This window comes from Dasypus novemcinctus, chromosome 4 (genome assembly GCF_030445035.2).
Source record: "Dasypus novemcinctus isolate mDasNov1 chromosome 4, mDasNov1.1.hap2, whole genome shotgun sequence".
Classification (NCBI taxonomy): domain Eukaryota; kingdom Metazoa; phylum Chordata; class Mammalia; order Cingulata; family Dasypodidae; genus Dasypus; species Dasypus novemcinctus.
In genome coordinates this window covers 166,325,260-166,349,830 of record NC_080676.1, presented here as the reverse complement: position 1 = coordinate 166,349,830, position 24,571 = coordinate 166,325,260, and the positions used below count along the sequence as shown (strand labels likewise).

Sequence of the window (24,571 nt, the reverse complement as noted above, 5' to 3'; positions counted from 1 at the left end):
GACCCGCTGGGGTAGTTGAAGTACCCGAAAATTCCCTTTCCTGGACAGAAGCAGCCATCCCCGGGGCCCTGGGCCGCAGTGCTGACTCTTTCCTATGCAGAGTCTACGGGCTCATCCTCCTTGAGCGTGTCCTGGACACAGCCTGCTTTCGGGGACCCCCTCAGGGCACCTCCCCCAGGCAGGCCCCTCTTGATGCCCTTGAAGCAGGTCCCCTTGGCCACATGTGCAGGGCGGTGGGGCGTCCTGCCAACTCCACAGCCCAGGACCTGGGCCCCTGGGGAGCTACCCAGCCCCCCCGTGTGGGAATGACCAGACAGGGGGCCTTGGTGTGAATGACCACATGACTCTGGTGGACGCAGCACAAGAGGAGTTTATTGCAGGGGGCCCAGCGCACAGTGTGGGGACATCAGAGGAGCAGACGCGACTCGGGGACAGGAGCGGCACACCTGGTCCAGGTGGTGGACGCTGTGTGGGGCCTGAGGAGGTGGCCCCTGGGAGCCTCCTGTCCCTGAGCCTCCCTGTTCATTCCACACGGGCAGGACGGCCTGGAGGGTGCAGGCGGCCTAGGGGGTCACTGCCCACCCCGCGGGTGGATGCAGGGCACAAATGGGGAGGAGTCAGTGCTAGGAGACAGCGGTGAGTTGGATCCCAGAGCAGGACCCCAGAGGGCGGCAGGCAGGCCCCCGGGCACCGCAGGGGCTCATGGAGGGGCGTGGGCAGGTGTCGGGGCTGCAGGTAGAGGATCGAGGTGAGCAGGGGCAACGAGACTTCAAGCCCCAGGAGGCCCTGGGAAGACGGTCAGCAGCAGGACCGCGGGGCCGAGGCGGGGCTGCAGCAGGCCGGGCGGGGGCACGGGGGCCGGCAGAGGAGGGACACGCAGGAGGCTGGGCGGCAGCAGCTGGGCTGGCAGGAGCAGGCGGGCACGCGGCAGGCGGGTCTGCACATGGGGCGGCAGAGCAGGGACACGCAGGACGGGGGTCTGCAGCAGGGCGGGGGGCAGGGCGCGGGCACGCAGCAGTGGGACCTGCAGCAGAGGGGCTTGGAGCAGATGGGCACACAGCAGGATGTGCAGCAAGCAGGCTGGCAGCTAGACTGCTGGCAACACAAAGTGTCCTGGCAGGGGGACACCCCACAGGAGACTGGAACAGAGCAGATGGGCTTGCAGCAGACAGGCATGCAGCAGGACGTGCAGGGGGAGGGTGTGCAGCAGAGGGGCCTGCAGCCAACGGGCTTGGAGCAGACGGGCACACAGCAGGATGTGCAGGGGGAGGCTGTGCAGCAAGTGGGCTGGCAGCTAGATTGCTGGCAGCATGCGGTGGCTGAGCAGGGGGTGGACACACAGCAGACAGGCACGCAGCAGCCCTGCTGGCACGAGAAGGATGTGCAGCGGGCAGGCTGGCAGCTAGACTTCTGGCAGCAGGGCACACAGGGGCTGGTGCAGACTGGTTGGCAGGGGCTGGACCCACAGCTCACAGGGGTGCAGGCGAGGGTCAGGCAGGGGGCTGGGGTGCAGCAGGTGGGGGTGCAGCAGGTGGACAGACAGCAGGTGGGGGTGCAGCAGGTGGGGGCGCAGCAGGTGGACGGGCAGCAGGTGGGGGCGCAGCAGGTGGGGGCGCAGCAGGTGGACGGGCAGCAGGTGGGGGTGCAGCAGGTGGGGGCGCAGCAAGTGGGGGCGCAGCAGGTAGGGGCGCAGCAGGTGGACGGGCAGCAGGTGGGGGCGCAGCAGGGCGGCGGGCAGCAGCTCTCTGGGCAGTCGTCCCCCTGCCAGGAGGGGCCGGTGCAGGCACTGGGCAGGCAGACGCTGCTGGAGCTCAGGTCGCTGGAGCAGAGGGACCTGGTGGACGCAGCCATGGTGGGGGTGGGGGAGCGCTGGGAGGAGGCGTGAGCGTGTGGTGGGTGTGAGGGTGTGAGTGTGAGTGTGAGTGTGAGCTGCTCCCAGGGCTTTTATACCCGCCCTGGCTTGTGTTGTCCCCGCAGCAGGGTCAGCAAGCCTCCCTTCCTTGTTGATGTTAGAACTGGCTGCTGCAGAGCCCTCATTAGAGCTGGTTTATTTTCTATGACTAGTTTTATGCTCATGAACCTGTGGGCATGTTGTGGGACTCTGTTGTTTTGTGTTTTATTTGGTCCCTGAAAAACTGTGGAGAATATTTGAGCCACGGTTTTGATGAAATGTCATTTGGAGGGCGAGCACCTTTCCAAAGGGATGTATTCTGTTCCATTTAGCGTCATTTGGACATATTTAAATACTTTTATTACTTTTCAGGATTTTAAAATTAAATATTTAGTAAAGCTCACACACCTAATAAAATACAGCCAGTAGAGAGGAGTAGGTAATAAAGCAAAGCCTTCCTCCCCTCTTGTCAGCTGTGTCCAGAGCTGAGCCCAGTGAGCTGAGCTTCAGGTGTCAAAGTAATTGATTAAGTCAACGAGCCAAAAGGAAAGTAACAGTCAGCCATTCACGGACCCATGACCCAGGCAAGACGCTCACCCGGAGGAAGCACCAGCCCTGCTACTCCGCCGCCCCCCATGGAATGGCACCACCCGCTGAGGGGGTGGATCGGCTCACATTTGGGAACCATCTCATTGCTGGCGGGACCCTCAACAAAAGGCCCAGCTCTTTTATGGACTTGGGGACCATGGGGGGGTTAAGAGTGGAAAGAACAGGGCACTGAGTCAGCGTGGAGAAGAGGGTCTCGAGGCCTCCCCTCGGCAGGGGTGCCTGAAGGCCTCGGCTTTGAGTCCCCAACAGAAAGGCCTGTGGGTGGAGGTGCTTGTGCTGGGGACACAGGTACCCACAGGGGCGTGGTCAGCTAGGGAGCAGGTACACATAGGGGCGTGGCCAGCTAGGGAGCAGGTACCCACAGGGGCGTGGTCAGCTAGGGAGCAGGTACACATAGGGGCGTGGCCAGCTAGGGAGCAGGTACCCACAGGGGCGTGGTCATCTAGGGAGCTGGTACCCACAGGGGCGTGGTCAGCTGGGGATGCAGGTACACGTGGGGTGTAGTCATCCAGGGAGCAGGTACACTTAGGGGAGTGGGCTGCTACGGATGCAGTTTTGCATAGGGGCGTGGTCATCTAGGGACGCAGGTACGCACAGAGGCGTGGTCAGCTAGGGAGCAGGTACGCATGGGGGCTTGTTCAGGAATGCAGGTGGACGTAGGGGTGTGATCAGCTAGGGAGGCCGAGTCGGTGACTGGTGCCCTGCAGAGCCCGCCCTGTGCTGCCACACACCTGTCCCTGTGAGGGGGGCAGCGTTCCTGTGAGCCCCCCAGGTAAAGCCTTGTCATTGCCTATGGTTGGGTCCCAGAGATCAATCATAGCGTTTGGTCAGGAGCTGGACAGTGCAAGCCGTGCCTCTTGCAGGAGGTTCAATGGCCAGTGGGTCAGCTCCCTTTTTTGTTTTAACTTCCTCCAGTTCTTCTTTGGTTCTCCCAGAAGCTACTCTTATATTTCATGCCATACTCTGAATTTTCATCATTTTCATTTCGCCATGGTTAAAGATCAAGTACTTTTCAATATATGTTAGTGAGCTTTACATTTTAAGATTCCTAATATATTTGGGAAATGTGTCAGTTTTATCCTCAACCCTGCATGATAGTTTGGCTAGGTATGGAATTCTGTTTTTAAGGAATTCTTTCCTTGTTGTGAAGACATGACTGCATTTCCTTGTGGTGTCCAGTGTTGCAAATGAGAGGCTAATCTTGTCCATTCATCATTTCTTTATAGTTTCTCTCTTTTTTTCTAGGTTTGGATCTTATTTTACTTTCTATGGTTGGAACTCACTGGGCCTTTCAATATGCAGGTTCACCTTAGGAAATGTATTTGCAGGTTCTTAAAAATGATTTCATCCTTCCTCATCTTTCGTTTTGTGACACTTAGGTGTCAGATCTTTTGGAACTATTCCTCATATTAGTTTTTCTTTCATTATCCTTATGTGCATGCCTTGTTCTCTTTTCCAGGAGACTTTCTTGATTTATATTTTAAACCACATTTCAGTCTTTAGTTATTTCTATTCTATTTGGCCTTCACATTGAGTTAGTGCTACAACCATATTTTTAGTTTTCAAACATTACTATCTGATTACTTCTTTTTCATAGCAGCTTGATTTTGTCTTGTGATATGAACTAAATGTGTTCTTCACTATTTCTGATGATGTTCACTTGAGTTTTTAAGTTTCCCAGCATTTCTTTTTTTTTTTTTTTTTATAAAATGTATTTATTTGTGGTAGGAGCTTACAGATACCAGGCTCTATCACATAAGTTACATCCCTTACCAAGTCTGTTTCCACGTGTTGGAGCAAGGTGGCTGCCGACGTCTGTGAGGGTTCAGGCTTCCTGGGTTCCTCCCTTCCTCAGGCTTCTTTTCTGTGGGCTCAGGTTTGCTTTCTTCCTGGGGCTGGCTTCTCTTTCCTCTGTGAGCTTATTTCCCGGGGCTCCAACTTAAGGCTTCAGCGTCAAATTCCAACACCAAACTCCAACATCAAAAACTCTCAACTCTGTCCTTTACCATGCCTTTTACTTTTTTAAAAAACTTTTTATTTATTAACTTTTTACACACTTAAAAAAAATTTTAAGTTGATAAATCACTAAGAACATTACATTAAGAAACATGAGTTTCTCATATAACCCACTCCTCACCCCCAACCCCATCATTTTTGTAAATTGTAATTTTTGAAGATATATACATCACAGAAAATGTTACATTAAAAAAAATAAGCAGTTCCCGTATACCCTCCACCCCCCACCCCACTCCTGCCACGCCAGCAACTTCCTCCATCATTGTGACACACTCACTGCACTCGGTGAACACATTTTGGAGCACTGCTGCACCATGTGGATAATACTTTACCCTGTAGCTCACACTCTCCCCCTGTACATTCAGTGGGTTATGGCAGGATATATAAAGTCCAGCGTCTGACCCTGCAATATCATTTAGGACAACTCCAAGTCCCCAAAATGCCCCCACATCACATCTCTTCTTCCCTCTCTGCTTTCAGCAACTACTGTGGCCACTTTCTCCACCTCAATGGTACAATTTCTTCTATTATGAGTCGTAATAGTTTTATAGTAGAATGTGAGTAAGTTCACTCTAGTCCCTATTTTATTCCTCCATCCTGTGGGTCCTGGAATGGTGATGTCCACTTCTCCTCTGTAACAAGAGGGGGCTTAGATCCCACATAGATGATGGACGGGATTCTCCTGCTTGCAGCTGTAGGCACTCTTGGTTCCCTGGTGTGCTGGTTGACCCTCTTCACCTCCCTGATAGCTGACCTGGGTAAGTCCAACAAACCAGAGAGTAGGAGTTGCACCTCTGCTGAGGCTCAGGGCCCAGCTGGCACATGGGCAGTCCAGAGATTCAAGTCTCCTGAGCGTACACCCACCCCAGCACCAACCACAGTTCAGTAAACGTGACAGAAGAGGCCTGTGTAGAATGTGGTTTCTGAGGTTCATTCTGCTGATGGGGTGCATGATGTTGATTGATGTCTGTAGGCTGAGCTGCCCTGCACCCTCAGGTAAACCCTCTTGGTTGTCTGTACAAGCTCTGCACGTGCTGCAGCACCTAGTGCTGGGATTGTCTGAGCAGGTTTCCTCCATGTCCATAAGGGAGGTTGGTCTGCAGGCTCCTTTCCCTGACGTCTGTCTGGCTTTGGTATCAGGGAGATGCTGACCTCACAGAATGAACTAGAAGAGTTCCCTCCTCTTCCACATGTTAGAGGAGTTTGAGGGTCTTGGGGGTCAGTCCTCTTTAGATGTTTGGTAGGATTCAGCAGCACAGCCCTCTCTCCTGGCATTCTGTGTTGTTTTGATGACTGCTTCTTCCTGCTGCTTGTCACAGGTCTGTTCAGATGTCCTCCCCCGTGTGGAGCACTGTCCACAGGAAGCTCTTTAGGGCCCCTTGACCAGGGAATTCCCTGGGGCTGGTCAGAGGCTCCCCCTGCCTGGCACAGAGAAGATTCCAGGCCCAGGAGGAGAGCAGGTGCAGCACACACCACATGCTTGTACGAGATGTGGGGGCTTGAGCCACACTGACCCACTGGGGTGGTGGGAAGCCCCTAAAATTCAGTTCCTGGACAGAAGCAGCCATCCCCGGGGTCCTGGGCCGCCGTGCTGACCATTTCCTGTGCAGAGTCCACGGACTCATCCTCCTTGAGCGTGTCCTGGACACAGTCTGATTTCGGGGACCCCCTCAGGGCACCTCCCCCAGGCAGGCCCCTCTTCCTGCCCTTGAAGCAGGTCCCCTTGGCCGCATGTGCAGGGCAGTGGGGTGTCCTGCCAACTCCACGGCCCAGGACCTGGGCCCCTGGGGAGCTACCCAGCCCCCCCGTGTGGGAATGACCAGACAGGGGGCCTTGGTGTGAACGACCACGTGACTCTGGTGGATGCAGCACAAGAGCAGTTTATTGCAGGGGGGCCCAGCGCACAGTGTGGGGACATTAGAGGAGCAGACGTGGCTTGGGGACAGGAGCGGCACACCTGGTCAGGTGGTGGACGCTGTGTGGGGCCTGAGGAGGTGGCCCCTGGGAGCCTCCTGTCCCTGAGCCTCCCTGTTCAGTCCAAACGGGCTGGACGGTCTGGAGGGTGCAGGTGGCCTAGGGGTCACTGCCCACCCCGGGTGGACACAGGGCATGCTGACTGGGGGAGTCAGAGCTGGAAGAAAACGGTGAACCAGACCCTAATGCAGGACCCCAGAGGGCGCCAGGTGGGCCCCAGGGCACCGCAGGGGCTCATGGAGGGGCGTGGGCAGGTGTCGGGGCTGCAGGTAGAGGATCAAGGTGGGCAGGGGCAGTGAGACTTCAAGCCCCAGGAGGCCCTGGGAAGACGGTCAGCAGCAGGACCGCGGGGCCGAGGCGGGGCTGCAGCAGGACGGGCGGGGGCACGGGGGCCGGCAGAGGAGGGACACGCAGGAGGCCGGGCGGCAGCAGCTGGGCTGGCGGGAGCAGGCGGGGGCCCTACAGGGGGAGGCGGGCACGCGGCAGGCGGGTCTGCACACGGGGCGGCAGAGCAGGGACACGCAGGGCGGGGGTCTGCAGCAGGGCGAGGGGCAGGGGGCGGGCACACAGCAGAGGGGCCTGCAGCAGACAGGCTTGGAGCAGACGGGCAAACAGCAGGGTGTGCAGGGGGAGGATGTGCAGCAGGCAGGCTGGCAGCTAGACTGCTGGCAGCATGAAGTGTCCTGGCAGGGGGACACCCCACAGCACACTGGCACAGAGCAGATTGGCTTGTAGCACACAGGCACGCAACAGGACGTGCAGGGAGAGGATGTGCAGCAAGTGGGCTGGCAGCTAGACTGCTGGCAGCACGAAGTGTCCTGGCAAGGGGCAGGCTCACAGCAGAGGGGCTTGAAGCAGACAGGCATGCAGCAGGCAGGCTGGCAGGGGGAGGGTGTGCAGCAGGCAGGCTGGCAGCTAGACTGCTGGCAGCAGGAGGGAGCACAGGGGCTGGTGCAGACTGCTTGGCAGAGTGTGGACCCACAGCTCACAGGGGTGCAGGCGAGTGTCAGGCAGGGGGCTGGGGCGCAGCAGGTGGGGGTACAGCAGGTGGGGGCGCAGCAGGTGGGGGCGCAGCAGGGGGCCTCGCAGCAGCTCTCTGGGCAGTCGTCCCCCTGCCAGGAGCAGTCGGTACAAGAATTCCTGGACCCGGGCAGGCAGAGGCGGCTGCTGGAGCTCAGGTCGCTGGAGCACAGGGACATGGTGTGGAGGTGGAGGAGGGGGAGCTGGGAAGAGGCTGCGTGTGCTGAGTGTGTGCTGAGTGTGTGCTGAGTATGAGCTGAGTGTGTGCTGAGTGTGAGGTCCCCTGAGCTCTGGCCTTTTATACTGTCCTGGCCCGTGTTGTCCCACAGGAGGCCCCGAGCCCTTCCTTGTTGGTGTTTACCTGGAGAGCGCCCAGGTGCCAGCTCAGGTGCGTCCAGGAGGTGATGCTCACTCGTGACTGCGGGTGTGGCCTTGCTGACCCTCGCTGACCTGTGTGGGCTCCAGGGCACGGCACTGAGCAGGTGTGTGTAGGCGCAAGTGGGGTGTGTGTGGGGCTGGGCTGGCTGCAGAGAATCCAGCACCCCAGGCCAGGCTGCCTCGGCTCCCAGAGGCGGGGGACCCGTGCACAGCTGCTGGGCTCTGGGGGTGTCTGGGCTGCGTGAAATGAGGGTGCCAGGGGGGGACCTGCGCCTGCCAGGGTTTGTGGTGAGGCATCCGCCAGATGTGAGTGCAGGTGGCAGAAGCATCGGGGGCAGCCAGTTCCTCCTTCCTCATGGGGCGTGGGGGTCCCTGTTCTGCGGAGCACCCCTGTCTCAGTCCTGACCCTGTACTGTGGGCCCAAATCGCTGCACCTGGCCCCGACCTTGGGGACTTTAGTCCCAAGAAGTAAGTGGTCACCACGCAGCAGGCCTGCCTTCTGCAGTACCGGGCAGCACGTGCCGAGGTCGTGAAGGAGTACAGGAGGTGGCCTGAGCCTGCCTGGCCCAGCTGCTGTGGTCAGCGTGGAAGGCCCAGCGGCAGTGCAGGTGCCCAGTTGGAGGGGCCTGGGGTTGGGGTGCTGCCAGGAGAAGGCAGAGGCTGCAATCCCCTTCCTTCCTTGGCCAACGCTTATCCCTACCGTGTTCTCAGCACTGGCTCTCCACTCCAGGGAAGTTACGAAACGCGGACAGGCTGCAGGTTTCTAGGAGTTCAACGACCAGCTCAGTTTCCTTTCCTTTTATTTTCAGTACTAAAAGTATGATAGCTGTGAGCCAGCTCTGTCACCTCCCATCCCCCTGCAGGTAGAGGAACCAAGTCTGTAGACTGGAAGCCCATTAAAATTTAATAAAAGGGGGAAATGGCAAAGACAAATGCGTTCATATGGCTAAGAGTCTTCAAAAAAGAGTGAGGAGGTCATCAGAGGGGTCGCGCTTAGGCACTCCTCAGGAGGACCCCAGAAACAGCCAAAGTAGATACAACCCCAGGTACTGGTTCTCCTGAGGGCTACAGGGTCCCACAGGTTCTATGGTCATGGCAGATGGCTCTGGAGTTCAGGGCCTTGTCAGTGGGCCCTACTGTGGAGTTTGTGTCCCTGAGTGTGATGGAGTTGGACTCAGATGTGACCTTTCTACACATGCCTCTTCTGTCACTTTTACTGAAGCTTTGTTTGGTGTTGAGGTGGGTGTATGCTCAGGATACTTGAATCTCTGGACTGTCTGTGTGCCAACTGGGCCCTGATCCTCAGCAGAGTTGCAACAGCTACTCTCTGGTTGTTTGCACATCCTGAAGAGACACAATTTAGTGTTCAGACCAGCCCAGGAGCAATGGTTTTAGAGTGGGAGCCTGGAAAGGTAAATCCTATTGGATAGGAGCAGGGCTAGACCAGACCTTACACCAACTGCCTCCTCAGCCTCAAGCCAGCCCAGCCCCTGATTGGGTTAAAGCTCTCAACCCACTCAAGCCCTCTACCAGTTGATAGTGTGCAGTGCTCTGGGAGAAGGCAAAGTCATCCAGAGCCTAGAGAAGTTTCACACATTCATTGTGAGCCAGAATTCTGTATGTATGGATTCAGCCAAGAATTACAGTCACCCAAGAAATGGACCCAAGAGACAAAATGGACAATAGAAAGAGACCCAGGGATGCCACAACTATTCCTATTATCCAACATAGATGAAAATAACTGTATTTATTAGGATCAACAAAAATAGATGTAAAGATGTAGACTTTTATCAGAAAACTGAAATCTACAGATTAAAATGAAACAGACAAATTCTGGAACTGACTTTTATAGTAAATAACTGTGCATATGAATAGATAGATGGGTTTAGTAGTAGATTGAACAAACAGAACATTAATGAACTGGAAGTTAAGGAACATCTACTTTGAATTTGGAGAGCAAAAATAAAGGCATTGAAAAGTAATCAATAATGTGGTAGACATTGTAAACCTGATATTTTCATTATGTCAGTTCCTGGTGGGAAGAGGGGAAAAGGGGGAATGGTGATAAAAGAGTGACAAAGAGTTTTCCAGAACTAAGGAGACACCTTGGTTTCAGATTCAATAATGCCATAAACCTTAAAGAAAAAATTAGTGTGAAGCTACCCCTGTGCATATCATAGTGAAACAAGGACTCTTTCTTGAAAGCAGTCATGTTAAAAAAAAAAAACGGAAACCATTAATTACAAGAAGTAGCGATACTTGATTTCCCAATGGAGACAACAAAAGCCGGAAGATAATGGTACGACATTTCTAAGGTGCTAAAAGAAAATAACTACAAACCAGGAATTTTATCTGAACAGAAATTCCTTCAAAAATAGTGTGGGCAGGGGAGGACGTTGTCAGACCAACAAAAACTGAGCACATCCAACACCAGCAGATTGACTCTAAAGTAAATATTAAAGGGTTTTATTCAGACAGGATGACAGCTTCACAAAAATGCTGGAAAGAATGAGGAGGACATAAAAGGGGTTGTAAGTGGGCAAATATAAGTGAAAATGTACTAATATCCACATTCCTGTTGCCCTGATGTTTATTATGTTTGTAACAATGTCTTGTCAGATCTAAATTTTAAGTGTAAATAGCATAAATGACACTATTTACTACACAAAGTGATAGCAGTAAATGTTGTCGATGTGTCCTAAGTTCATAGTATTGCTTTGGAAGTGGTAAAATAATTGGCGTATTTTAGATTCTAATAAGTCAAGAAGGCGTGTTGTGATCTCAAGCGTAACCACTGAAGGAAGAGTAAAACAACCTACAACTAATAATTAGCAGAAGAGGTAAAATGAATAAGATGAATAAGAAAAATACCTGATTGAACCAAAGAAGACAAGAAACAATAAATTTAAAAAGGTACACAAAACAAATTGGGTTAAACAGAAAACCTTATAGTCAGAGGGTAGCTATAAACCCAACCATTGATAAATAAATAAAATATAAACTAGTAATTATTCTGATTAAAAAAACAAAGATTGTGTTGGTGGAGAGTAAAATGCCGAGAAAATCATATCAAAATATAATAAAGAGGGTTACCTGTTTAGAATGCTCGGAGGGGAGGGTCTGATGCAGGACGGGCTCCTGGGGAATGTCTAAATGCTCATTCTGCCAGAGTGGGTGACACCATGGGGTAGAAACCCAAGTAGTGAGAGTGGGGGTGGACCCACATCCTGGGGAGGACTAATGCCATCCAATAGAGGGAACTGTATCCCTCGAGAGAAAGGGTGGCTCCCAGGGCATTGGGGCAGTTGAGCAAGTTAGGCCCTGAACACTATTCCATCTATCTCTGGAAGTGGCTCCTCAGGAAACGGAGGTTGGCTATCACTGAGGGCACCAAGGTGGAAGGGAAAATGGACGTTAAATGTGTGGAACCAAAGTAAATGGGGGGTAAGAGAGGAGTTTCTTGAGAGTACACAAGGATGGATATAAAACATGTAATATTACACCATAACATATAGGAGATGACAGACTGATAATGTAAACCATAATGTAAAACATAGGATAACTAAAAATGTAAAGAACTGTGTATCCTAAAGTATGCACCATAATGTAAGCACAGATGTCACCTTGTTAGAAAGCTAATGTCTCAGACTCTGTACATCACTTTAAGTAAATATGATATGAATAGGGCGTAAGAGTATCACTGTGGAAGGGAAAAGGTTTTCTGGTGGATGTGTGGGAGTGCTGTATATTATATATATACATTGCTGTGGTCTAGGACTCCTGTGAAGAAAAGCTGAATAATTAGGGGGGGGGGGGGAAAATAGGATGTGGAATTTTTTCAAGTCAACATTCTTTATCTAAGTTCTTTATCTAACTTTATCCAAGTTCTTTATCTATCCTTTAAACTCATCGCTATATGCCATTCCCTAGTAAGGGACCATGACATTATATTGGGCTTCAAATTTCGGGGAGTTCTGGATCACAGAGTGTTTCAACAATGGCAATGGAGGGATACTGGTATGGGATACCAATGACAGGTGATATATGACTGACAGGGAGCTGTACAGAACATATGTCCAGGGTGCATGGTAATGTTTGGATATACTCATAGTGGCAACAATTAAAAACCACAGTAGGGGGGGTACTGGGTTCCTGGCCAGTGGTGCTCTGTCGTGGTCCCAAGGGGAGCAGTGACAGTCTCCCAGGTACAGTGGTGGGGACCGGGAGGGAGTGAGGGTTCAACAGTGAGCCCCTGATACTAATGACTATGCTTGTGAGCTGATAAACCCAAAATAAGAACAAGGCCTAGAGCAACTTTGTGCCTGGGAATTTCCTTCTGTCAGCCTTCATGTTACTCAAATGTGGCCAGTCTCGAAGCCAAACTCAGCATGTAAATGCAATGCCTTCCCCCCAGCGTGGGACATGACACCCGGGGATGAGCCTCCCTGGCAACGAGGGACCACTATCAACTACCAACTGATGATGCAACTGGAAAATGACCTTATACGGAAGGTTCAATGCGGATCAGCAGAATATCCATGTCTACATAAAATACCATGACTTTAAAATGCTGTTTGACCTAAAGTAAGGGGGAAATGGAAAGGAGAAATGAGTTTATATGGCTACGAGTTTCTAAAAAAGAGTCTGGAGGCTGGCAGAAGGTTTGCCCTCATGCACAACTGAGCAGAGTCAGAGAGACAGATAAAGCAGATACAACCCCCAGATATTGGTTCCTTTGAGGGCTAAAGAGACCCATGGGAGTTATGGTCATGGCCGATGGGGTTAACTACCAGGGCAGATGGCCCCTCTTTGGAAATGGTGTTTATGTGTGATGAATCTGGACTCAGATGGGATCTCCCTTCATAAGACTTTCATGCTAATGTGCTGGAGGTGCAGTTAATGTTGGGGTTTAAGATATATTTAGGGGATTTGAATCTCTGGACTGACAATGTGATAGCCAGATCCTGAGCCTCAACAGACTCCAGCACCTACAGTCTGATTTATTGGACTTACCACACTCAGCTAAGATGGAGTTGAAGAAGGACAACCACCACACCATGGAGCCTAGAGTGATTACAACTGAAAATGGGAGGATTGCATCCAGCATCCAGGTGGAATCTGAGCCTCCTCTTGACATAAAGGTGCAATGGACACAACCAATCCAGTGTCCACATAGAAGAGGTGGCATTGGATTGGGAAAAGTGGACATAATGGACAAAGGGTATGGGGAAAGGCAGGAAGAGATGAGAGGTGGAGGCGTCTTCGGGACATGGAGCTCCCCTGGATGGTGCTTCAGAGGTAATCACCGGACATTGTAAATCCTCACAGGGCCTACTTGATGGAATAGAGGAGAGTATGGGCCATGATGTGAACCAATGTATATGAGGTGCAGAGGTGCCCAAAGATGTACTTACCAAATCCAATGGATGTGTCATGATGATGGGAAGGAGTGTTGTTGGGGGGGGGAGAGGGGGGGTGGGGGGGTGGGGTTGAATGGGACCTCACATATATATTTTTAATGTAATATTATTACAAAGTCAATAAAAAATAAAAAAATTAAAAAAAAAAAAAAAAAAAAAACAAAGATTATCAGCCTGTGTCATAAATACGCCACCCTATGTGGATAGATCCTAAATAAAAACACACAGGACTGTTGAAAGTAAAATGATGGAAAAAGATATACTATGTAAACACTAAAAAAACCAACAAAACTCAAGTGGCTGTGTATCATCAGATAAATTTAAAGCTAAAAGCATTTTTAGAGATGAAGATGAACATTTCTTATGGTAAAAGGGTCCCCCCACCAGGAAGATACTATGATTCCACATTTTTCAGTCTGTTATATGTGTAAGTTAAAAAATGACTGAACTAAAAGGAGAGATGTAGAAAACTAAAATAGTTCAAGATGTTACTTCTTCTCTCTCTATTGATAGAAATGGAGAGAAAAACCAGGAAGGATTTAGAAGCTCGACTCTCAGTTTGAGTCCATGAGCTATGTCTATTCTCAGGCCTGTACCACTCAGTTTTTTGTTTTTTTTCTTTTTTTTATCCACCCCCCCCACAACTTTTTGCATGCTGCCTGCCCTCTGTGTCCATTTCACTGTACGTTCTTCCATGTCTGTATTTATTTATTTTATTTCCCCTCTTGTGGCTTGCTTGCTGTCTGCTCTCTGTCAATTTGCTCTAGGCTCTTCTGCGTTCTTGTCTCCCTTCTTTTGTTGCATCACCTTTGCTGAGTTAGCTCTCCACATCATCTCTGTGCCGGGTGGCACTCCATGACGTCTGCAGGCAGGGCAGTGCTCCACAGCGTGTGGGCGAGCCTGCCTTCACAAGGAGACGTGAACCGAGGGCTTCCCCTATGGTAGACGGGAGCTCGTCTGATTGAGCCACAGCCGCTTCCCCACTCAGTTTTAATTACTGTAGCTTTGTCCTAAGTGATGACAATGTGAAGTGTGAATTTTCCATTCTTGTTCTTCTCTTTTCCAGATTGTTTTGGCTATTTGAGGTCCCTTACAATTCCATATGAATCTTAGGACCATTTGTCCGTTGCTACAAGAAAATCTTAGGATTTTGTAGGGGATTGCATTGACTCTGTAGATGGCTTTAGAATGTTTTGCACCTTCACAATATTTATTCTTCCAACTCATAGGCGTGGGTGGGCTCTCCATTTATTTGCATCTTCTTTCAATTTATTCAGCAGTGGTTTGTAGTTTTCAGTGTAAAACCTTTCACTTCCTCATGTAAACTTATTTCTAGCTGTTTTATTCTTTTGGACACTATTGTAAATGGAATTATCTTCACATTGCTACAGATTGTCTATTACTAGTGTACAGAAATACAGCTGATTTCTGCATGGTGATCTTGAATCCTGATGTGTGTGTGTCCAAGTCGGTTGTTTTATTTCCTCTTCCTGCCCACTTTCTCTGTCTAGAACTTGGGGTCCAGCGTGCAGCAGCGGCGGTGAAGAGGCCCTCTTGACTAGCCCCTGCCTGGGGTGACCTTCAGCCGTCCTTCAACCTTAAGTGTGCTGTTCACTAGGGGTGTTTCAGAAATGCCTTTCAGCATGTTGGGGAAGGTCTTTCTATGCCCAGATGGTTGAATGTTTTTATTGTGAAAGGGTGTGGGAGGGGAGTGGCAGTAGCTCAGGGGTTGAGCATCTGCTTCCCATGTATGAGGCCACAGGATCAATGCCAGGTATCTACTATAAAGAAGTAAATTTATCTATTAGAAAAGGGTGTTGGATTTGGTTAAATGTTTTCTCTGCCTCGATTGAGATGATCATGTGGTTTTCTGAGGTTCATTCTGTTGATGGGGTGCATGATGTTGATTGATTTCTATAGGTTGGAGCCGCCTTGCACCCCTCAGAGTAATCCACTAGAAAATGGTGCAGGAGCCTCTGCAGGTGCTGCAGGATGCAGTGCTGGAATTCTCTGAGCACATTTCCTCTATATTCGTAAGGAAAGTTGGTCTGTCGTCGTCTTTCCTTGATATCTGTCTGGCTTTGGTCACAAGGAAATGCTGGCCTCATAGAATGAACTAGAAATGTAGAAGAGAAAGGGTCCCCACATCTTATACATTTCAGAGGAGTTTGAAGGTCTTGATGGACAGTCTTCTTTAGACGTTTGGGAGAATTCAGCAGCAACGCCATCCCTCCTGAGCATTCTTTGTTTTTTGTTTTTTTTGTTTTTGTCTTTATTTATTTTTAATGTTACATGCAAAACATATGAGGTCCCCGTATAGCCCCCAGCCTCCTCACTGCACTCCTCCACCATAACAGCTTCCTCCATCATCATGAGACATTCATTGCATTTGGTGAATACATCTCTGAGCACTGCTGCACCTCATGGTCAATGGTCCACATCATAGCCCACACTCCCCCACAGTCCACCCAGTGGGCCATGGGAGGACATACAATGTCCAGTAACTGTCCCTGCAGCACCACCCAGGACAACTCCAACCCCCGAAAATGCCCCCACCTCACATCTCTTTCTCCCACTCCCTACACCCAGGAGCCACCATGGCCACTTTCTGCACACCAATGCCACATTTTCTTCGATTACTAATCACAATAGTTCATGAATAGAATCTCAGTAAGTCCACTCTAATCCATACTCTATTCCTCCATCCTGTGGACCCTAGAATGGCCATGTCCACTCCACATCTATATCAAGAGGGGGCTTAGATTCTACATGGATGCTGGATGTAATTCTCCTGCTTTCAGTTGTAGGCACTTTTGGCTCCCTGGTGTGGTAGTTGACCTTCTTCACCTCCATGTTAGCTGAGTGGGGTAAGTCAATAAACCAGAGTGTAGGAGCTGCAAGTCTGTTGAGGCCCAGGGTCTGGCTATCACATGGTCAATCCAGAGATTCAGGTCCCCTGGGTATACATTAAACCCCAGCACCAACAACAGTTCTGGTAAAAGTAACAGGAGAGGCTTGTGAACAAAGATCACATCTGAGTCCAGCTCCATCACATAGAAACACAAACTCCAAAGTAGGGCCAACTGACATGGCACTGAACTCCATCTGCCATGACCATAGAACCTGTGGGTCTCTGTAGCCCTCAGAAGAACCAATACCTGGAGTTGAATCTACTTTTATCTGTCTCTGGGACTCTGCTCAGGTGTGCATAAGGGCGACCCCTCTGATAAACTCCCGGCTCTTTTTGGAGACTCATAGCCATATAAATTCATTTGTCCTTTCTATTTCCCCCTTTTATTCAGGTCAAAAAGCATTTTTAACTCCTGGTATTATATGTAGACTGAGATATTCTGCTGGTCTGAGTTGACACTTTTATTCAAGGTCATTTTCTAGTTACATCATCAGCTGGTACTTGGTAGTACTCCCTCGGTGCCAGGGAGGCTCATCCTCAGGAGTCATGTCCCATGCTGGGGGGAAGGCAACACATTTACATGCTGAGTTTGGCTTTGAGGCTGGCCACATTTGAGCAACACGGAGGCTCTCAGGAGGTAACTCTTAGGCACCCTGCAGCTCTAGGCCTTGTTTTTATTTCAGGTGCACAGGTCCATAAGCATAGTCATTAGTATCAAGGGCTCATTGTTGGGCCTTCCTTCTTTTTTGGTCTTTGCCATTGCACTTGGGGGATTGTTGCTGTTCCTTTAGGGACTGTGATAGAGCTCCCCTGGCTAGGAACTCAGCACTCCCTCAGTTGTTTTTAATTGTAACCACTATGAAAATATCCAAACATTTTTATGTACCCTGGATATATACCCTGTAGAACTCCCTGCCAACCATGTGTCCCCTGTCAATAGCATCCCACACCAGTATTCCTCCCCTGCCATTGTTGAACCACTCTGTGATCCAAAACTTCTTAAAAAATGAAGCCCAATATATTGTCAGGTTCCTTTAATAATGAAATGGAATATAGTGATGAGTTTAAAGGTTACATGTAGAATACATATTAATTTAGAAAAATTAAGGTTAAAATAAATTGCGGTATTAAAAAATTAAAAAATGCAAAAGCTTTGTTTTTGATGTTTTGCCTTCCATCACTACAATAAGGGTTGCCCTGTATGCAAATTGGCAAGGCAACTGCTTCCGTCTTTTCATCAGTGTCTACGTCCTTTTCTTTTCTTTTTTTCCCCTAATTATTAAGCCTATCTTCACAGACGTTTTAGATCATAGGAATTCATATATACAATATACAGTACTCCCACATATCCAACATAAAACCCTTTTCCCTTCACAGCAATAATCTTTTTACATGTTCATACTATATTTACTGAAACCGATGTACAGCTATTGAGACAATAGCTTTCAAACAAGGTAACATTTGGGTTTACATTGTGGTTTATATTTTAGACTATACAATTTTCTGAAGTTTTAGTTACCTTATGTTTTACATTATGATTTACATTTTAGCCTATGACTGCTGCTTGTCACAGGTCTGTTCAGATGTCCTCCCCCGTGTGGAGCGCTGTCCACAGGAAGCTCTTTAGGGCCCCTTGACCGGGGAATTCCCTGGGGCTGGTCAGAGGCTCCCCCTGCCTGGCACAGAGAAGATTCCAGGCCCCAGGAGGAGAGCAGGTGCAGCACACACCACATGCTTGTACGAGATGTGGGGGCTTGAGCCACACTGACCCGCTGGGGTGGTGGGAAGCCCCTAAAATTCCCGTTCCCGGACAGAAGCAGCCATCCCCGGGGCCCTGGGCCGCCGTGCTGACCATTTCCTGTGCAGAGTCCACGGGCTCATCCTCCTTAAGCATGTCCTGGACACAGCCTGACTTTGGGGACCCCCACAGGGCACCTCCCCCAGGCAGGCCCCTCTTGATGCCCTTGAAGCAGGTCCCCTTGGCCACATGTGCAGGGCGGTGGGGCGTCCTGCCAACTCCACGGCCCAGGACCTGGGCCCCTGGAGAGCTACCCAGTCCCCCCGTGTGGGAATGACCAGACAGGGGTCCTTGGTGTGAATGACCACGTGACTCTGGTGGATGCAGCACAGAGGAGTTTATTGCAGGGGGGCCCAGCGCACAGTGTGGGGACATCAGAGGAGCAGACGCGGCTCGGGGACTGGAGCGGCACACCTGGTCCAGGTGGTGGACGCTGTGTGGGGCCTGAGGAGGTGGCCCCTGGGAGCCTCCTGTCCCTGAGCCTCTCTGTTCAGTCCAAACGGGCTGGACGGCCTGGAGGGTGCAGGTGGCCTAGGGGTCACTGCCCACCCCGGGTGGACGCAGGGCAGGAGGTGGGGGGGAGTCAGTGCTGGGAGACAGTGGTGAGCTGGATCTCAGAGCAGGAACCCAGAGGGCACCAGGTGGGCCCCAGGGCACCGCAGGGGCTCATGGAGGGGCGTGGGCAGGTGTCGGGGCTGCAGGTACAGGACCAAGGTGGGCGGGGGCAGCGAGACTTCTAGCCCCAGGAGGCCCTGAGGAGACGGTCAGCAGCAGGACCGCGGGACTGAGGCAGGGCCGCAGCAGGTCGGGCAGGGGCACGGGGGCCGGCAGAGGAGGGACACGCAGGAGGCCGGGCTGCAGCAGCTGGGCTGGCAGGAGCAGGCGGGGGCCCTGCAGGGGGAGGCAGGCACGCGGCAGGCAGGTCTGCACACGGGGCGGCAGAGGAGGGACACGCAGGACGGGGGTCTGCAGCAGGGCGAGGGGCAGGGGGCGGGCACGCAGCAGTGGGGCCTGCAGCAGACGGGCTTGGAGCAGATGGGCACACAGCAGGATGTGCAGCAAGCAGGCTGGCAGCTAGACTGCTGGCAACACAAAGTGTCCTGGCAGGGGGACACCCCACAGGAGACTGGCACAGAGCAGAAGGGCTTACAGCAGACAGGCATGCAGCAGGCCTGCTGGCAGGGGGAGGGTGTGCAGCAGAGGGGCCTGCAGCCAACGGGCTTGGAGCAGACGGGCACAGAGCAGGATGTGCAGGGGGAGGATGTGCAGCAAGTGGGCTGGCAGCATGCGGTGGCTGAGCAGGGGGTGGACACACAGCAGACAGGCACGCAGCAGCCCTGCTGGCACGAGAAGGATGTGCAGCGGGCAGGCTGGCAGCTAGATTGCTGGCAGCAGGGCACACAGGGGCTGGTGCAGACTGGTTGGCAGGGGCTGGACCCACAGTTCACAGGGGTGTCAACGAGGGTCAGGCAGGGGTCTAGGGCGCAGCAGGTGGATGTGCAGCAGGTGGGTGTGCAGCAGGTGGATGGGCAGCAGGTGGGGGCACAGCAGGTGGATGGGCAGCAGGTGGGGGCACAGCAGGTGGAAGGGCAGCAGGTGGGGGCGCAGCAGGGGGGCGGGCAGCAGCTCTCTGGGCAGTCGTCCCCCTGCCAGGAGGGGCCGGTGCAGGCGCTGGGCAGGCAGATGCTGCCGGAGCTCAGGTAGCTGGAGCAGAGGGACCCGGTGGACGCAGCCATGGTGGGGGTGGGGGAGCGCTGGGAGGAGGCGTGAGCGTGTGGTGGGTGTGAGGGTGTGAGTGTGAGTGTGAGCGTGAGCTGCTCCCAGGGCTTTTATACCTGCCCTGGCTTGTGTTGTCCCCGCAGCAGGGTCAGCAAGCCTCCCTTCCTTGTTGATGTTAGAACTGGCTGCTGCAGAGCCCTCATTAGAGCTGGTTTATTTTCCACAACTAGTTTTATGCTCATGAACCTGTGGGCACGTTGTAGGACTCTGTTGTTTTGTGTTTTATTTGGTCCCTGAAAAACTGTGGAGAATATTTGAGCCATGGTTTTGCTGAATTGCAGTTTGGAAGGCGAGTACCTTTCCAAAGGGATGTATTCTGTTCTATCTAGCATCATTTGGATGTCTTTAAATATTCTTACTTTCCAGGATTTTAAAATTAAATATTTAGTAAAGCTCACACTCCTAATAAAATACAGCCAGTAGAGAGGAGTAGGTAATAAAGCAAAGCCTTCCTCCCCTCATGTCAGCTGTGTCCAGAGCTGAGCCCAGTGAGCTGAGCTTCAGGTGTCAAAGTAGTCGATTAAGTCAACGAGCCAAAAGGAAAGTAACAGTCAGCCTTTCACGGACCCATGACCCAGGCAAGACGCTCACCTGGAGGAAGCACCAGCCCTGCTGCTCCGCCGCCCCCCATGGAATGGCACCACCCGCTGAGGGGGTGGATCGGCTCACATTGGGAACCATCTCATTGCTGGGGGGACCCTCAGCAAAAGGCCCAGCTCTTTTATGGACTTGGGGACCATGGGGGGGTTAAGAGTGGAAAGAACAGGGCACTGAGTCAGCGTGGAGAAGAGGGTCTCTGAGGCCTCCCCTCGGCAGGGGTGCCTGAAGGCCTCGGCTTTGAGTCCCCAACAGAAAGGCCTGTGGGTGGAGGTGCTTGTGCTGGGGACGCAGGTACCCACAGGGGCGTGGTCATCTAGGGAGCTGGTACCCACAGGGGCGTGGTCAGCTAGGGAGCAGGTACCCACAGGGGCGTGGCCAGCTAGGGAGCAGGTACCCACAGGGGCGTGGCCAGCTAGGGAGCAGGTACACATGGGGCGGGTCAGCTAGGGAGCAGGTACCCACAGGGGCATGGTCAGTTAGGGAGCAGGTACCCACAGGGGCGTGGTCAGTTAGGGAGCAGGTACACGTGGGGGCGTGGTCAGCTAGGGAGCAGGTACACGTGGGGGCGTGGTCATCTAGGGAGCAGGTACACATGGGGCAGGTCAGCTAGGGAGCAGGTACACTTGGGGTTTGGTCAGGAATGCAGGTGGACGTAGGGGTGTGATCAGCTAGGGTGGCCGAGTCGGTGACTGGTGCCCTGCAGAACCTGCACTGTGCTGCCACACACCTGTCCCTGTGAGGGGGGCAGCGTTCCTGTGAGCCCCCCAGGTAAAGCCTTGTCATTGCCTATGGTTGGGTCCCAGAGATCAATCATAGCGTTTGGTCAGGAGCTGGACAGTGCAAGCCGTGCCTCTTGCAGGAGTTTCAATGGCCAGTGGATCAGGTCCCGTCTTTTTTGTTTTAACTTCCTCCAGTTCTTCTTTGATTCTCCCAGAAGCTACTCTTATATTTCATGCCATACTCTGGATTTTCATCATTTTCATTTTGCCATGGTTGAACATTAAGTGCTTTTTCATATATGATAGTGAGCTTTACATTTTAAGATTCCTAATATACTTGGGAAATGTGTCAGTTTTATCCTCAACCCTGCATGATAGTTTGGCTAGGTATAGAATTCTGTTTTTAAGGAATTCTTTCCTTGTTGTGAAGACATGACTGCATTTCCCTGTGGTGTCCAGTGTTGCAAATGAGAGTCTAGCGCTGGCCACTTGTCATTTCTTTATAATTTCTCTGTTTTGTTTCTAGGTGTGGATCTTATTTTGCTTTCTATGGCTGGAACTCACGGGGACTTTCAATATGCAGGTTCATTAGGAAATGTATTTATAGTTTCTTATAAATGATTTCACCACTCCTAATCTTTCATTTTGTAACACTTAGGTGTCAGATCTTTTGGAACTACTCCTCATATTAGTTTTTCTTTCATTATCCTTATGTTTATGCCTTGTTCTGTTTTCCAGGAGACTTTCTTGATTTATGTTTCAAACCACATTTCGTTCTTTAGTCCTTTCTATTCTATTTGGCCTTCACATCGATTTAGTTAGTGCTACAACCATATTTTTCATTTTCAAACATTACTATCTGATTACTTCTTTTTCATAGCAGCTTGATTTTGTCTTGTGATAAGAACTAAATGTTTTCTTCACTATTTCTGATGATGTTCACTTGAGTTTTTAAGTTTCCCAGCATTCTCTCTTTTTTTTTTAAAATAAAGTGTATTTATTTGTGGTAGGAGCTTACAGATACCAGGCCCTAAAGCATAAGTTACATCCCTCACCAAAGTCTGTTTCCACGTGTTGGAGCAAGGTGGCTGCTGACGTCTGTGATGGTTCAGGCTTCCTGTGTTCCTATCTTTCCAGAATTCTTTTCTGTGGGCTCAGGTTTGCTTTCTTCCTGAGACTTGCTTCTGTTTTCCTATATGAGTTTACTTCCTGGGGCTCCAGCTTAAGGCTTCAGTATCAAACTCCAATATCGAAAACTCTCAACTCTGTCCTTTACCATGCCTTTTACTTTCTTTAAAAAAATTTTTTTATTTAGCTTTTTACACACTTTTTAAAAATTAAAGTTAATAAATCACAAAGAATGTTACATTAAGAAATGTAAGAGTTTCCCATATAACCCACTCCTCACTCCCAACCCCATCATTTTTGTAAATTGTATTTTTTTGAAGATATACATATCACAGAAAATGTTACATTAAAAAACATAAGCGGTTCTCGTATACCTCCCACCCCCCACCCCACTCCTGCCACGCCAGCAACTTCCTCCATCATTGTGGCACACTCATCGCCCTTGGTGGACACATTCTGGAGCACTGCTGCACCACGTGGATAATACTTTACCCTGTAGCTCACACTCTCCCCCAGCACATTCAGTGGGTTATGGCAGGATATATAATGTCCTGCATCTGTTCCTGCAATATCATTCAGGAAAACTCCAAGTCCCCAAAATGCCCCCCCATCACATCTCTTCTTCCCTTTCCCTGACCTCAGCAACTACTGTGGCCATTTCTCCACCTCAATGCTACAATTTCTAATATTGTTAGTCATAATAGTTTTATAGTAGAGTATCAGTAAGTTCACTCTAGTCCATGTTTTATTCCTCCATCCTGTGGGCCCTGGAATGGTGATGTCCACTTCTTCTCTGTAACAAGAGGGGGCTTAGATCCCACATGGATGATGGATGTGATTCTTCTGCTTGCAGTTGCAGACTCTCCTGGTTCCCTGGTGTGGTGTTTGACCATCCTCACCTCCCTGTTAGCTGACCTGGGTGAGTCCAACAAACCAGAGAGTAGGAGTTGCAACTCTGCTGAGGCTCAGGGCCCAGCTGGCACATGCACAGTCGAGGGATTCAAGTCTCCTGAGCATGCACCACCCCAGCGCCAAGCACAGTTCAGTAAACGTGACAGAAGAGGCCTGTGTGGAATGTGGTTTCTGAGGTTCATTCTGCTGATGGGGTGCATGATGTTGATTGATGTCTGTAGGTTGAGCCGCCCTGCACCCTCAGGTAAACCCTCTTGGTTGTCTGTACAAGCTCTGCACGTGCTGCAGCACCCAGTGCTGGGATTGTCTGAGCAGGTTTCCTCCATGTCCATAAGGGAGGCTGGTCTGCAGGCTCCTTTCCCTGACGTCTGTCTGGCTTTGGTATCAGGGAGATTCTGGCCTCACAGAATGAACTAGAAGGGTTCCCTTCTCCTCTACATTTTAGAGGAGTTTGAGGGTCTTGATGGCCAGTCTTCTTTAGATGTTTGGTAGGATTCAGCAGCACAGCCCTCTCTCCTGGCATTCTGTGTTGTTTCGATGACTGCTTCTTCCTGCTGCTTGTCACAGGTCTGTTCAGATGTCCTCCCCCGTGTGGAGCGCTGTCCACAGGAAGCTCTTTAGGGCCCCTTGACCAGGGAATTCCCTGCGGCTGTCAGAGGCTTCCCCTGCCTGGCACAGAGAAGATTCCAGGCCCAGGAGGAGAGCAGGTGCAGCACACACCACATGCTTGTACGAGATGTGGGGGCTTGAGCCACACTGACCCGCTGGGGTGGTGGGAAGCCCCTAAAATTCAGTTCCTGGGCAGAAGCAGCCATCCCCGGGGCCCTGGGCCGCCGTGCTGACCTTTTCCTGCACAGAGTCCACGGACTCATCCTCCTTGAGCGTGTCCTGGACACAGCCTGATTTCGGGGACCCCCTCAGGGCACCTCCCCCAGGCAGGCCCCTCTTCCTGCCCTTGAAGCAGGTCCCCTTGGCCACATGTGCAGGGCGGTGGGGCGTCCTGCCAACTCCACAGCCCAGGACCTGGGAATGACCTGTGGGAATGACCAGACAGGGGGCCTTGGTGTGAACGACCACGTGACTCTGGTGGATGCAGCACAAGAGGAGTTTATTGCAGGGGGGCCCAGCGCACAGTGTGGGGACATCAGAGGAGCAGACGCGGCTCGGGGACTGGAGCGGCACACCTGGCCCAGGTGGTGGACGCTGTGTGGGGCCTGAGGAGGTGGCCCCTGGGAGCCTCCTCTCCCTGGGCCTCCCTGTTCATTCCACACAGGCTGGACGGCCTGGAGGGTACAGGTGGCCTAGGGGTCACTGCCCACCCCGCGGGTGGACCCAGGGCATGCTGACTGAGGGAGTCAGAGCTGGAAGAAAACGGTGAATCAGACCCTAAAGCAGGACCCCAGAGGGCGCCAGGTG

General features: G+C 51.5%; 3 protein-coding genes across 3 annotated transcripts; all 3 read right to left on the bottom strand.

Annotated features, from left to right (window-relative positions):
- Positions 1–798: 798 nt before the first annotated feature.
- Positions 799–1,851, bottom strand: LOC101435242 (keratin-associated protein 10-8-like). The gene is made up of 3 exons (XM_058296338.1): positions 1,718–1,851; positions 1,062–1,537; positions 799–989 (listed from the first exon to the last, which is right to left on the bottom strand). Exons 1-3 carry the CDS (start codon positions 1,849–1,851, stop codon positions 799–801), a joined length of 801 nt encoding a protein of 266 aa, XP_058152321.1.
- A 4,971-nt stretch (positions 1,852–6,822) lies between these two features.
- Positions 6,823–7,689, bottom strand: LOC101434804 (keratin-associated protein 10-2-like). The gene is made up of 2 exons (XM_023591511.2): positions 6,970–7,689; positions 6,823–6,927 (listed from the first exon to the last, which is right to left on the bottom strand). The coding sequence occupies exons 1-2, from the start codon at positions 7,687–7,689 to the stop codon at positions 6,823–6,825; spliced, it is 825 nt and encodes a 274-aa protein (XP_023447279.2).
- Positions 7,690–18,781: 11,092 nt separating this feature from the next.
- On the bottom strand, positions 18,782–19,753 carry LOC131278369 (keratin-associated protein 10-3-like). Its single transcript, XM_071214498.1, has 3 exons — positions 19,389–19,753; positions 19,133–19,223; positions 18,782–19,096 (listed from the first exon to the last, which is right to left on the bottom strand). The coding sequence occupies exons 1-3, from the start codon at positions 19,751–19,753 to the stop codon at positions 18,782–18,784; spliced, it is 771 nt and encodes a 256-aa protein (XP_071070599.1).
- Positions 19,754–24,571: the final 4,818 nt, after the last annotated feature.

Coding starts and splice junctions, on each gene's coding strand:
- LOC101435242 (XM_058296338.1), bottom strand. CDS start 1,851: ATGGCTGCGTCCACCAGGTCCCTCTGCTCCAGCGACCTGAGCTCCAGC. Junction 1,538..1,717: donor TGCCCGCCGCCCTGCTGCGC/CCCCACCTGCTG, acceptor CACCTGCTGTCT/GTCCACCTGCTGCACCCCCA. Junction 990..1,061: donor GCCTGCTTGCTGCACATCCT/GCTGTGTGCCCA, acceptor CCTGCCCCCCGC/CCTGCTGCAGACCCCCGTCC.
- LOC101434804 (XM_023591511.2), bottom strand. CDS start 7,689: ATGTCCCTGTGCTCCAGCGACCTGAGCTCCAGCAGCCGCCTCTGCCTG. Junction 6,928..6,969: donor TGTGCAGACCCGCCTGCCGC/GTGCCCGCCTCC, acceptor TGCTCCCGCCAG/CCCAGCTGCTGCCGCCCGGC.
- LOC131278369 (XM_071214498.1), bottom strand. CDS start 19,753: ATGGCTGCGTCCACCGGGTCCCTCTGCTCCAGCTACCTGAGCTCCGGC. Junction 19,224..19,388: donor TGCCAGCAATCTAGCTGCCA/GCCTGCCCGCTG, acceptor CGTTGGCTGCAG/GCCCCTCTGCTGCACACCCT. Junction 19,097..19,132: donor CTGTGCCAGTCTCCTGTGGG/GTGTCCCCCTGC, acceptor TGTTGCCAGCAG/TCTAGCTGCCAGCCTGCTTG.